This window comes from Mchenga conophoros, linkage group LG19 (genome assembly GCF_057382185.1).
Source record: "Mchenga conophoros isolate Kocher_MC1m ecotype Shallow Benthic linkage group LG19, M_conophoros_male_GT1.1, whole genome shotgun sequence".
NCBI classification, from domain to species: domain Eukaryota; kingdom Metazoa; phylum Chordata; class Actinopteri; order Cichliformes; family Cichlidae; genus Mchenga; species Mchenga conophoros.
In genome coordinates this window covers 1,004,483-1,017,976 of record NC_140544.1, presented here as the reverse complement: position 1 = coordinate 1,017,976, position 13,494 = coordinate 1,004,483, and the positions used below count along the sequence as shown (strand labels likewise).

Genomic DNA, 13,494 nt, shown 5'->3' with positions numbered 1-13,494 from the left:
GACGTGACAACAAGCAGAGGAAGACAGAGGACTAAACACACAGAGGATAACCAGAGAATGGGAAACGGAGGAAACACAGCTGGAACTAATCAGACTAACGGGACAGGAAAATAACTGAACATAATGCACACAGGATATGAGACTATCAAAATAAAACAGGAAACAAACAGAAACACACTAAGACATGGACTGAATGAATGCAGGGAACAGACAGAAGGAGAGATACGTGTGGGAAACAGATGAATAAACATAGAGACAGAACCTGGTAACTACATGGTAACTACACAGGGAGGCATGAATGACTAAAATGAACAATAACCTAAGAACTAGAAACTAAACTCAAGCTAAATGCCACATGAGAGCACAAGAAACAGAAACACTGGGTCATAGACTCAGTACCACAACAGTATCATCAATACTTTCCTTGTGCTGAATTAGTTATTAAAAGAAAAAACTTTAAAAAAACGTATCGGTTAAGACGATAAATCACAGAGTAAATTGCTTGTACTGTGTACTGCATGTTTACAATAAATGTAAGTGATATCAAAGCAGTGGAAGCAGAGCTATTGGCAACGTTTCTAGCACGCCGATCTCCTGTCAGTCTCCCATTGAAAACTAGAAGACTGTCCACAATGCACTTAAGCAAGCATTCTGAAAAAGCTGCTCTCCTCCGCGCCAAAGTTTGTTAATGGTTCATGGACACGCTCATGAAACTGACTGAGCACATCCTGGACATTGAGTGCATCAGCACTGAAGCCCCTCAGCACTGTGCACGTTCTCCTCTCCTCTGTATTCAAGCATTGTTTTCAATGAACTGCATGCTTAGAAAAATGCTTTGTCTCACTCCCATTTCTTCTTGTTGCATGTTGAAGCTCAACTTGGAACCTTAAGGTCCAACGATGCAAAATATGATGTTTTGCCATTTTTTCAAGTGTTCTTAAACTTTTGATCGGGACTGTATCACCAGTATTTTTTTGTTTTACACCAAGCCAATTTTGTGGTGACACAACACATTAGTAAATCTATCCCAAAATGCTTTTAAAAAAATTCCTTATTAACAGATTACAGGTGGCTCATACTTCCTTTGTCATGTTTGCATGTTTCACTGTCTAACCTATTATTATTATTGTTGTTGTTGTTATTTTGATGATGATGATGATGAAATCAGTGTGCATATGGTTTCTAAACAACACCCCCAATGAAATAGATGAAACCTGTACTCGTGCAGCTCCTTGCATTGGAGTCCTGTGGTTATATTGTTTGATCAAAGTGTCCAGCATTCTTGCTTTAGAGACAGAAAGTTAATTGCAGATAACACCTTACATGTGTTATCCCTCAGCTGTCCAGTTCCTTTTCTTCGGTTCCTCTCAGCACCTGGTTTTGCAGGTTTTGCTTTTTGCTCTGTCATGTCCGATATTTTTGAAGGGTCATATTTATACAGTTATCACATTGATATTCCTTTTATTCACCTAAGAGTATCTCTTGGTTTAACTGACCTATCTTAATTTATTCAACCTGTTTTTTTCTTTCTTTTCTTTTATATTCACCCAATTGCTCAGTAAGCAAAAAAGAAAGAAAGAAAAAAAATCCTGTAAATACAAATATGATATGATAAAGTGTAAAGATATTATTATATTATATCTTTATTATATAATACAGTGGGGCAAAAAAGTATTTAGTCAGCCACCGATTGTGCAAGTTCCCCCACCTAAAATGATGACAGAGGTCAGTAATTTGCACCAGAGGTACACTTCAACTGTGAGAGACAGAATGTGAAAGAAAAATCCATGAATCCACATGGTAGGATTTGTAAAGAATTTATTCGTAAATCAGGGTGGAAAATAAGTATTTGGTCAATAACAAAAATACAACTCAATACTTTGTAACATAACCTTTGTTGGCAATAACAGAGGTCAAACGTTTACTATAGGTCTTTACCAGGTTTGCACACACAGTAGCTGGTATTTTGGCCCATTCCTCCATGCAGATCTTCGAGAGCAGTGATGTTTTGGGGCTGTCGCCGAGCAACACGGACTTTCAACTCCCGCCACAGATTTTCTATGGGGTTGAGGTCTGGAGACTGGCTAGGCCACTCCAGGACTTTCAAATGCTTCTTACGGAGCCACTCCTTTGTTGCCCGGGCGGTGTGTTTTGGATCATTGTCATGTTGGAAGACCCAGCCTCGTTTCATCTTCAAAGTTCTCACTGATGGAAGGAGGTTTTGGCTCAAAATCTCACGATACATGGCCCCATTCATTCTGTCCTTAACACGGATCAGTCGTCCTGTCCCCTTGGCAGAAAAACAGCCCCATAGCATGATGTTTCCACCCCCATGCTTCACAGTAGGTATGGTGTTCTTGGGATGCAACTCAGTATTCTTCTTCCTCCAAACACGACGAGTTGAGTTTATACCAAAAAGTTCTACTTTGGTTTCATCTGACCACATGACATTCTCCCAATCCTCTGCTGTATCATCCATGTGCTCTCTGGCAAACTTCAGACGGGCCTGGACATGCACTGGCTTCAGCAGCGGAACACGTCTGGCACTGCGGGATTTGATTCCCTGCCGTTGTAGTGTGTTACTGATGGTGACCTTTGTTACTTTGGTCCCAGCTCTCTGCAGGTCATTCACCAGGTCCCCCCGTGTGGTTCTGGGATCTTTGCTCACCGTTCTCATGATCATTTTGACCCCACGGGATGAGATCTTGCGTGGAGCCCCAGATCGAGGGAGATTATCAGTGGTCTTGTATGTCTTCCATTTTCTGATGATTGCTCCCACAGTTGATTTTCTCACACCAAGCTGCTTGCCTATTGTAGATTCACTCTTCCCAGTCTGGTGCAGGTCTACAATACTTTTCCTGGTGTCCTTCGAAAGCTCTTTGGTCTTGGCCATGGCGGAGTTTGGAGTCTGACTGTTTGAGGCTGTGGACAGGTGTCTTTGATACAGATGATGAGTTCAAACAGGTGCCATTCATACAGGTAACGAGTGGGGGACAGAAAAGCTTCTTACAGAAGACGTTACAGGTCTGTGAGAGCCAGAGATTTTCCTTGTTTGAGGTGACCAAATACTTATTTTCCACCCTGATTTACCAATAAATTCTTTACAAATCCTACCATGTGGATTCATGGATTGTTTTTTCACATTCTGTCTCTCACAGTTGAAGTGTACCTCTGGTGCAAATTACTGACCTCTGTCATCATTTTAAGTGGGGGAACTTGCACAATCGGTGGCTGACTAAATACTTTTTTGCCCCACTGTATATATATTCATTATATTATATGTTATATAATGTAAAAAAGATTAAGATGTTAACCTTTATTGAAACATATTCTTCACTACAATCTTTTTTTCTTACTATAGCAAGAGAAGAGAATGTGGCGACTTTCCGTGGCTCAGAGTACTTCTGCTACGATCTCTCCCAGAACCCAATCCAGAGCAGTAGCGATGAAATTACACTCTCCTTTAAGACGTGGCAGCGGAATGGCCTTATTCTTCACACCGGCAAGTCAGCTGACTATGTCAATCTGGCGCTAAAGGACGGAGCTGTCTCCCTCGTTATCAACTTGGGCTCTGGAGCCTTTGAAGCCATTGTGGAGCCGGTCAATGGGAAGTTTAATGACAACTCGTGGCACGATGTCAAAGTGACCCGCAACCTCCGGCAGGTAAGGCATACAGGTGTACTTTAAGATATGAACATGTCAGTGTTTTGGTCAGGATTATTCAACAGCAGCTGAATATACCTTGTAGAACATAAGGACGACAGCACACTGACAGCTGCAAACGGGCTGTTAGTTATCCTGCTGACTGCCACTAGGAAGCAACAAAGCTACTTATGAGTTTAAGTCATGAATGCATCTGTGGGTAGTTTTTACACTCATCCCTGATTCTGTCCTTTGCCACTTTTATCAACGGATATACTTTGTATGAACAAAGCCTCTGTTCAGTCATATAAACTTGTCTTACCCACCCCATCTTTCTGCAAAGCAAACAGGCATTGGATATGGTGTGATAAACAAACTCCATTGTATGGTAGATATCATTCTTATTATCGTCTTTTTGGTTTGCTGTGTACTTCGATCTTTCCTCTTTTCTGCCTTTTGTACCCTTAGATAGCACTCCTCTAAAAACAAGGGAGCAGGTTCATTTTGCTCTTCTGATCTAGGCTTTCTTTGGCTCCTTTGCTCACTTCTTCATTTTCCTTTTAGTCTCTTCTTCCTTTTGTTTTAAATTAACTTGTTTTTCATTTTTGAATTTCTTGTTAACCTCTTAACATCAACCTGATTAAGACTAGGCTGACATCGACCCGTTTATGTTGAATGTTCACCTATGTGGTATAATAACCAAATGGCAAATCTTGTAACAGAAAAACTGTAAGGAAAGATATAAGCTGAAACAGAGACTAATCCACATTACAACTCAGATAATAGTTTACTGTATACTGTTTATATCCCGTAAAATTATATGGAAAATATGAAATAGAGCAGGATGCAGGAGCATAATAGATAAGTACCCGTTGCAGTAAGAGTACTGGCTTTGAGGTAATTACACACTGATTGTACAGACTTGTAAATACGAGAAAATGAGTCTTCAAAGAAAATATATCTCTCTGGAAACAACACTACCTGAGCTGGACGTGAGCTTTAGCATGCTAAAGAAGCAGCTGGAGGGTTGCCTAATCTAATACTATTTTCTTCAACTTCGGCACAAATGTTCTCCTTTGATGGTCGAAGATCAACGTGACCTTTGAAAACACATTTTTGATCATATCTTAAGAATTCTTCTGCTAATTATGAAATAAGCTCAAAAAGAATCACAGATGATGATATTTTGGATTTACAAAGTCAAACTCCAGGTTCATTGGTTTTCCTTTCATATATTACATGCTTTGGCAGTTGAGTTATTGGCATGCAAGACATGCAGCTGGAAGATTTAAGTGTAGAGTTCTCTGGTAACATCTTTTTAAACCATAAATCTTACCAGTAGAACCAGAGGTCCTCACAGCAATATTACTTTATTCCTTATTATTACAATATTACTACATTTTCCCATGTCCTGCGATGTGGCCTGCACTCTTTGATTCTGTGCGCTCAGCATTTCTTTCCTGTTGGTTGGTTGGTTTCATCTGCTCTTGGTTGCCACAATATCCTCATTATTTTCTTTTCTATATTTATTATATATATTTACATGCAACAGAAAATCAAATCATCTGCTTGCTTGATTACTAGTTACATATGAATATTAATGCATGTTTTTGTTGCTTGAAGCTAAATCCAGTCAGTTAACATATTGTTTTACTATTTTACACAGACAGCAAACTTAGCACAAAAAGTGATTGATCAATTATTTCTTTGTTGTAACAGTGCTTCTTGGCAAACCTTAAACTGTTGATAAGCCTGTTTAAATGGTGCCACATTTGTAGGGAAATTTGATTTGTGGGTTGAGCAGCAGAGTTGAGTATCTGAGCTGCACCCGAGAAAATCTTCTCTGCCAATGCCAAGCAGCTTTGTGCTATTGACTCTTGGTTGGTGTCATCGGATGATTGAAGTCTGAAGAAACAAGACATGTTGGGAATTTAACAGTCGATCCATTTGACAAACAGGGCCGCAGTATCATGTGGAAGAACCATACATAGCCACTGGTTACAGATGTTATCTCGCTATCTCCCTGCATTGAAGTTGCCTCCCCTCCAATGATGACAAGCCTTTATTATCAGTGAGGGAGATGACGTCCGACACATCACACTGCCTCCGCTAAAAGCAGTTATCTATTATCAGTGCAACAATCACCATATGATCCAACTGCTGTAGACAGAATCTGGACTCATTGCTGCACATAATGTTCCTCCACATGTGCAGGTTCCATAGTACATCCATATGTACATAGTACACAGTAAAGGACAGTCATGGCTGCTCTAGAGTCTGGAGATTGACTGTTCAGTCTCTCACAAATTTTAATGGGTAGAGAGCCACCAGCCATATCATCCTGCAAACCTCGGCTCAAACCACTTTCTTCCTGTGTTATCATTTTGGCACACCTCTGACATCCTCTGCTATATGAATCTTGGCTTTCGATACACTAGCTTGATGATGCCCTGTGGCACTGGCCCTCAGTCAGATGTGAGCAGATATCAACTGATCACTAGGTCCATGCTCATAGGTGCTCCTAATCGAGTGCCCATCAGGCATTGGATTGTCAGCTCTGCACCTGGGGTAACAGAAGCTCAGCACAAGAGTCAGTCACAGAATAAGCTGTTTGGCCTTGGCAGAGAAGATTTGGCAAGTTTGTCTTGTGCTAATCCACATTCTCAACTCTGATGCTCAATCCACAAATGAATCCACAAATCTAGTGATATAAGAAACATCGTTTCAACAAAGAAATATTCAATCAAACAGAAATTTACTAACTGAAAAAAAGAGAGAAATCAAATGGTCTGGCACAATTTTCTCATCATCTGTCTCATGTCATCAGTAACACAGATAAACCAGGTCTGGCATTTATAATTAAACACCTGAGTGTGCTCTCAAATAGCAGCAACCGCTCTATCTTACACTCAAAACAAAACAATTCTGCCTCACCTTGCTTTTACTCCTTTTTGCCAGGTGACAATATCAGTGGATGGGATTCTGACAACTACAGGCTACACCCAGGAAGATTACACCATGCTGGGCTCCGATGACTTCTTCTATGTGGGTGGGAGCCCCAGCACAGCTGACCTGCCTGGTTCTCCAGTTAGCAACAACTTCATGGGCTGTCTCAAGGAGGTAAATACCTCGCTTACAGTTCAGTTTGATTACTATGCAAATACATTATTTAAAGCTGGACATCAGAAGAATGCAATTTTTAAAGACCTTAAACCTCAGTTTTGGCTTTTTGGACTGTTTATTGGATTCCATGTTCACATAATAATTAATTTCTATTTTGTTTTTTAGACTAAAGATTAGATTTCAGGGATCATTGAGTTTCATGACAAAAGAGACCAACAACATGTAGTCGTAGTTCTTAAATCTGAATGCTGTTGGAAGAAGCAGACGTAGTTTTGAAGCTTTACTTTCATGTTATTTACATTTAGTTAAAGTCAGTTAGTTACAGATTGGATATATTTGACCTACAGAGAGCAGAGCACTGAAGTTCTGTCACTAAATGAAATAGCAGTAGCACTTTTAAGGAGCACACTTAATTGACTGCTATATTAGCCATAATTCTGATGACATCATTTCCTGCTTTTAATTAAGTCCAGTCTTCTTAAATGTGTTTGCATTGCAAGACCAGTGTGTACAAAATGCACTTTAACACATATTTCTTTTTAATTTTTTTTACATTTAGGAATTTTTGTATTAAGAGTCTTTTTAAAGGTTGTAATAAATCAAAATCTTGCTTCCAGTTTGCTTTCATTTCACCAGGGGGACGAACATCTACATCTACTCCTGTTTCCCTCTGTGTAAGCAACAAATCTTGTTTATAAACAGGATAACTGCTTTTATTTCAAATATAAAGTTCAAGACAGAGAGAGCATCACCGCTACTTTTAGAAGGTGTTTTCTTGCATTTGCACAACATCTCTAAGTGAGAAATATCCTGCCTGAGAGTGATGCTGAAAAACTAGTTTATGCAAGTGTTACTCCTTGGCTGGAGTATCGTCATTCATTATTATCAGCTTAACTAAAAGCTCCCCCCAACCCCCTTTTTCGTTTAACAGTTAGTTTCGCAGACCTTCAGCTGGTTCCTCGGCTTTTAAAAGTAGAATGGGAGGCAGAGCCTTCAGCTTTCAGGTCCTTCTTCTATCTCTACTTTTAAGATTAAATTTGAAACTTTCCTTTTTGGTAAAGCATAGTTAGGGCTGGATCAGTTCTGGTAAGCCGAGGCTGCCTGGAGTTCCCGTGATGCACTGAGTGTTTTTTTTTCTTCAGTCATCTCAATTCACATTCTCTCACTTCCACAGCGTGTCTTTTGTACTGTCTCCCTCCCTCACCCTGCAGCCCCTGCCTGAGTCTGACTGTGCTGTGGTAAAAAGGAGTTTTTCCTTCTCACTGTTGCCAAATTCTTGCACAAAGGCAGTTGTCTGATTGTTGCCGTGTTCTCTGTGTTACTGTGGGGTCTTCACCTTACAACAAGGTTTCTCGAGGGAAACGTTGTTGTGATTTGGTACTATATAAAAAATGATTAAATTGTAGATTACTGGTACATTTTGCAGAATAGACAGAAAAACTGACACAAGAGCTTTGAATGGATGAACCAGTTTCAGTGATTTTAAACCAATTTTAAGGATGTAAATGCTGATTCGTTGATTTAATCAATACAGAAAAAAATACAGTGGACATGTGCTACACACACACACACACACACACACACACACACACACACACACACACACACACACACGTATTTGTCACATACACTTGCAAATATTGTTTGCTTAAGGTGATGTCATACCACAGCACTAACTGGAGGAAGAGTAATATGGCAGTGGGGGCTTGGCTTTCTCTGTCAGTGTTCACCAACTACACACAAACCATACACACACACACACACACACACACACACACACAGAATACACATATGTCTGCAAGGAGAAGGGGGTGGGGGATGGGGGGGCACAGTAGTTATTTAATCCCCTTCTGGCCTACTTCCTGCTCTGTGTCACGCTGGTCATGTTTGCAGTTCTCTGTACTAACCACTCTCGACAAGTACACACAGGGACAGACAGACACACACATTCACAAATAAACCAAATCATCAAAACCTTTATTCTCCATCAGAAAACACAGGATCAAAGCATAAGGTAACAACAGCAGAACACAGCCCGCAGGATTACAGTGTAAAGGACGTCCTCAGGTCGTCACATCAAACTGCCTCAGACATCGGGTCACAGACACAAAGATGATGCTTCAGTGGCCATCACTGTAATGGTTTGGCTCACTGGCCACTAACATGGAACAGGATGCACTCGATATGTAGGTATGAAGCCTCATGTTACACTAATAATAATAATAAATACCTTGGAAAGTCATAATTCAGCTCTACCTCCTTGAGCAGTCTGTCTGTGCTGACTGTTGGTGTGATACCAACTGATTATACAGTAATGGAAATATAATTATGAATGATTAATTAATGATTATGAAATTAATTATGAATACTACAGTAAATTTCTGCTATTATGTCTACTTATATTTTGCATACTAGTTCTTTTAAATTATTTTGAAGCCTTATGTTGTCTGCTGTGATTGTGATTGCAGCCCAACTCTCTGTGAATGGTTCTCATGGCCACTGATCAGTGGTCTTACTAGCTTTACAAGGCTTTACTAGCAATATAGATCAGTGCTTTTTGTGTGTGTTTGAAGTCAGTGCTGAGACATGTACACAGATGTGTCAGTGCTTTTTTATTGAGTGGCAGGAGAGCTTAAACATTTAACCACTGTTTATGTTCACTGTTGCCATCTTGAATTGTTAACTCAGTGTGGCTGCATATAGCTTTATAAATCAAGTTTTACATGTAAACGATGTGGGATGCACAAGGAGCAAATAGTTTTAACTACAGTACGTTTCTGTATTAGGGATGTAGGCAATTTCTGTTAACTCACTTAACTGCGAGTTAACAGAAATTGGATGCACACACAATATAAGGTATATATGTTGCAGCCATAAGTGCATTTTGTGTGTGTGTATTTTATAGGGTTAGTCAGAAAGAAAAATAACATTACATACCTTAGACAATAATACGGCTTTTCAGTGTAACCATACGTCGACCACAGTGTACAGACATCAGTATAAGAGTGGAGTGGATAAGCATCAGTTATGTCTTCAGTGCAAACTAAAGCAACCTCTTTATTAGGATATATGGTCGACTCTTAAGTCATAAAGTGCTCATGATACTAAGCACACAATACTCTGAACACAAAGCTGAAGCTGTTTTTAACATGATTTGAAGAATTTTATGAAACAGGCAGATCAGCAGTTTAACCAAAAGCAGTTAGCACTGTGTGGTTGATTTATCTTTGAGCATCTCTGCCTGAGGTTTGCTACTATTTCCCTTTTCTGTACATCCACAGGACGTGCAGGAACATTAACTACTTCCAGTTTTGATTTAGGGTGGGAAACACTGGTACGGTCCACAATCATTTGGTGGAGTTTCTTTGCTAATGTGAGCGTTGTATTGGTCAACAGCAAGTTTCTTTTGTAAGCTGTAGTCAGGGGCCATGTTTTGCAAAGGCTTTAGCTGAAGGACCAGATTTGCGCACCACTTGAACCGACTCTAAACATGAACACTATGGCTTTTGAGAAGAATAGCTGTTAAAGGTGATCAGAACAAATGGAATGGTCAACAAATAGTGTAACTCCTGCAGTAACGGATCAAGAGCTGTAACTGGCACAACTAAAATATACTCCAAGCTATGTTTTGCTCTATAACCTTTGCTGGTAGAATCATTTTACATTGTCTCTTCATATATTTCTTTACATTTCCGTGTGTACTCCCACACGGAAATGCAAGGTCCCACAGACCCATAGGTCCATTCACTACCTAGAGAGACAAGAAAACGTTGTTCCTGTGATATTATACATGAGAGTAACGGACAAATATCACAGTCTTAGTTTCCAAGAACATAAGAAGTGTCCAGTTGCAGACAGGGATATGTACCTGCATGTGCACAAAAGAAACATCTGAGCACATGCAACTACCTTTTTACCTCATCTTTCCCTTATATTTAAAATATTTAAATATTACTTGAAAGCAGCCACTCTGCACATTGTTCAGCTTTCCCACTGTACGAAGAACCGAAAACTTAGAAGTGGAGCCTGAGGAGTCGGTGCTGGCCGTTTAAGCTGATGGTGCCAAAAAGTGATCATCTGCCTAAAAATGATTTCTGGTTTTTGCCAAAAAGTTTTTGCCTTTATTTTATTAGTGATGTGTCGGTCGCGAAACGAAATGGCTTTTAGAGCCGACTCTTTGAAGTGAACGACGTGAGCCGGATCCTTATTGGGAGCCGTGTTTTTTTTTCTTCTTTCTCTCACCCTCTCTCACTTTTTTCCCACTTCACTCCGCACGCAAGCCTTGTGCTTTGCGCTACACTCGCAGTAGTACAGGAACAGACCGGGGGGGGAGAGAAAGAGAGCCAGGGATTAGAAAGGTATAGTAATCATCCACAAGTATTTTTAGTTGCAGATGATAAAGGATTCAGAAAGTTTATTCATGCAGGTCCATATGACAGAGAATGTGCATCTTCTGTTTGTTTTCATATTTTTTCATATTCATATTTAATTGTGTTGTGGTTTGCAGCATTTTGTGTTGTTTCACTTTAAATTTGTGTAAAAGGAAAGAAACTGAAAATTTAAATAGTTAAAAGTTGAAATGTAAACAGTTGTTTTTTGTATTATATGATTTATTTATTACATTTTATGTGGAGTGAATAAATAAAAGTATATTTACGGTGGCCCCTAGAGACAAAGCACGTACAAGCTCCGAAGAAGTGCTCCAGGGTGCTAGGGGGCAGTGTTGAGCTTTTGTTACCTAGTGGCTACACAAGCCAGCAAGTACCAACGACCGGATTTGGTGTGTGGTAGTAACAGGTAAATGAACATTTTTTTTTTAATTATTTCAATATATGTGAGTGTTTGTGTATAAATACACGAACAATACACATATGCTTTCAATTGTGTAATTTAAGTGATCTAGGTAGCTCTGTTTTGAAAGTTCAATCAATCAATCAATCAATCAATCAATCAATCAATCAAAGCTTTATTTGTCACATGCAGGTTGGGACCCCCCACCCGACCTTACACACATAACACAGACATCACATGGGATTACAAGTCGGAGATCGGTAGCGTTGCAGAAAAACACTGAAAGGTACATAACAACGGGAAGGTACAAGAGGAAAAAAAAAGAGACCTCCACTCATGCTGTGCTTCCATGGCAGGACAGCACGAGAACAGGAAACAAAAAAACTCATCTGCACAAAAAAAGCACACACCATAGCACAATAAACACAGACAAGCAACAAGGGAAAGTGTTCCAGTGTGTACATCTGATCTGGGACCGCTGCAATCTTTTGACTGCGCATCCAACTGACCCGATGTCCACATCATGGGGGAGGTAAGCGTTGGAGGTGGCGTTGGATCCGGGGTAGGGAGGGTGATGCGTCAGTGAGTGCTTATCAGTATCAGTAGTGTGTGTGTGCGTGTCCATAGTTCAGCTGAGACAGTGTCCTTCGCCCTGCCAGGCTAAGTAAACAGTCTTCCAGCCAACCCAGGTGGCCTTGCATGGAATGGGAAGAACAGACTCAACACAGTCGTTATCAGTTCAGTTCATGCTAGAAATGTGTTTTGGAGTTTGTACGTGTTTTGTCTCTAGGGGCCATCGCATATATTTATATATAAACATATATAAATAAAAACACTTTTTTTTTACATTAGTAATTCATTTTGTGCATAATTTTATATTGTTGTTAATAATAAATTAATTAAAGCAACAAAACAACCTTTAGAGCTGGTTGGGGGCCAAAAGAGCCGGCTCTCTAAAATGAGCTGGAAATCCCATCACTATATTTTATTTAAATGACTTGTTGTCTTACAACCTGTGAAACACTTGTCAAACATATCTTTCGTGAAAGCCTCTGTAGCATTTTAAGTTATTTTAAGCCAGAAACATCATTCCTGCTATAATGCAGAAGCTGTAAATACTTTGTTGGCGAAAAGGCTTTTATATAGCTTTTATTTATATCGGTAACAAAGTGTAATTAAAAATGTCTTTTCCAAGAGAGATCTGGCCAAGAGGACAGCAGAAATTACAACAAACAACGCATTACATTTCTATAAAAATACTTTAAGTAGCTAAAAAGAACTGGATTGAGTGTAATGTAGGTAAAACAACAAAAACACTTTCAAAACAGGTCATTTCTTTATTATATATATATATAATCATTTCATACATCCTGTTGACTACAGTTTATCAGAATCAGAATGCTTAGTTAATCCCAGAAGAAATGATGTGGTCACAGTTGCTCCCAGACAGCAACAACAGACCCTAAACTAAATTGAATATTACAATATATAAAAATGTTACAAATGATAACAAAATAGCTCTAATAAATCCAAATGGCTCTAATTATAAATATCCCAGTATATTACACAAAATTAAATAGATAAGATTGACAATGAGGTGTCCTTTTTATCACATTAACTGTAATTTTCTCTGTAGAGGATGTGCAGATATTAACAGTGTAACCATTGTAGCGTGTACTTGTACTTTAACTGGATGAATTGTACAGAGAGAAGGTCACAGGCAGGAATCATTTCCTGTGTCGTTCAGTGGTACATTCCTCAATGAATGTGCCCTGTACCAACACAGAGCAGAGCAGCTATCTGAACGCTGCTCCAACAGAGGTCGATTATCTTGTTAATAATTTCTCCTCCTCACTACGTACGACTCTGGATACTGTAGCTCCTGTGAAAACTAAGGTCTCTAATCAGAAGTACCTGACTCCGTGGTATAATTCTCCA

The 13,494-nt window shown here is 39.5% G+C and overlaps 1 protein-coding gene across 1 annotated transcript in view; it reads left to right on the top strand.

Annotated features, from left to right (window-relative positions):
- Positions 1-13,494, top strand: part of nrxn3a (neurexin 3a) — a gene marked incomplete at its 5' end in the record, with an annotated part of 165,925 nt that overhangs the window by 42,756 nt on the left and 109,675 nt on the right. Inside the window, 2 exons of the mRNA XM_085258204.1 lie at positions 3,362-3,663; positions 6,601-6,762. Of these exons, the coding sequence (XP_085114330.1) occupies positions 3,362-3,663; positions 6,601-6,762 (464 nt within the window). The remainder of the gene's footprint in view (positions 1-3,361; positions 3,664-6,600; positions 6,763-13,494) is intronic.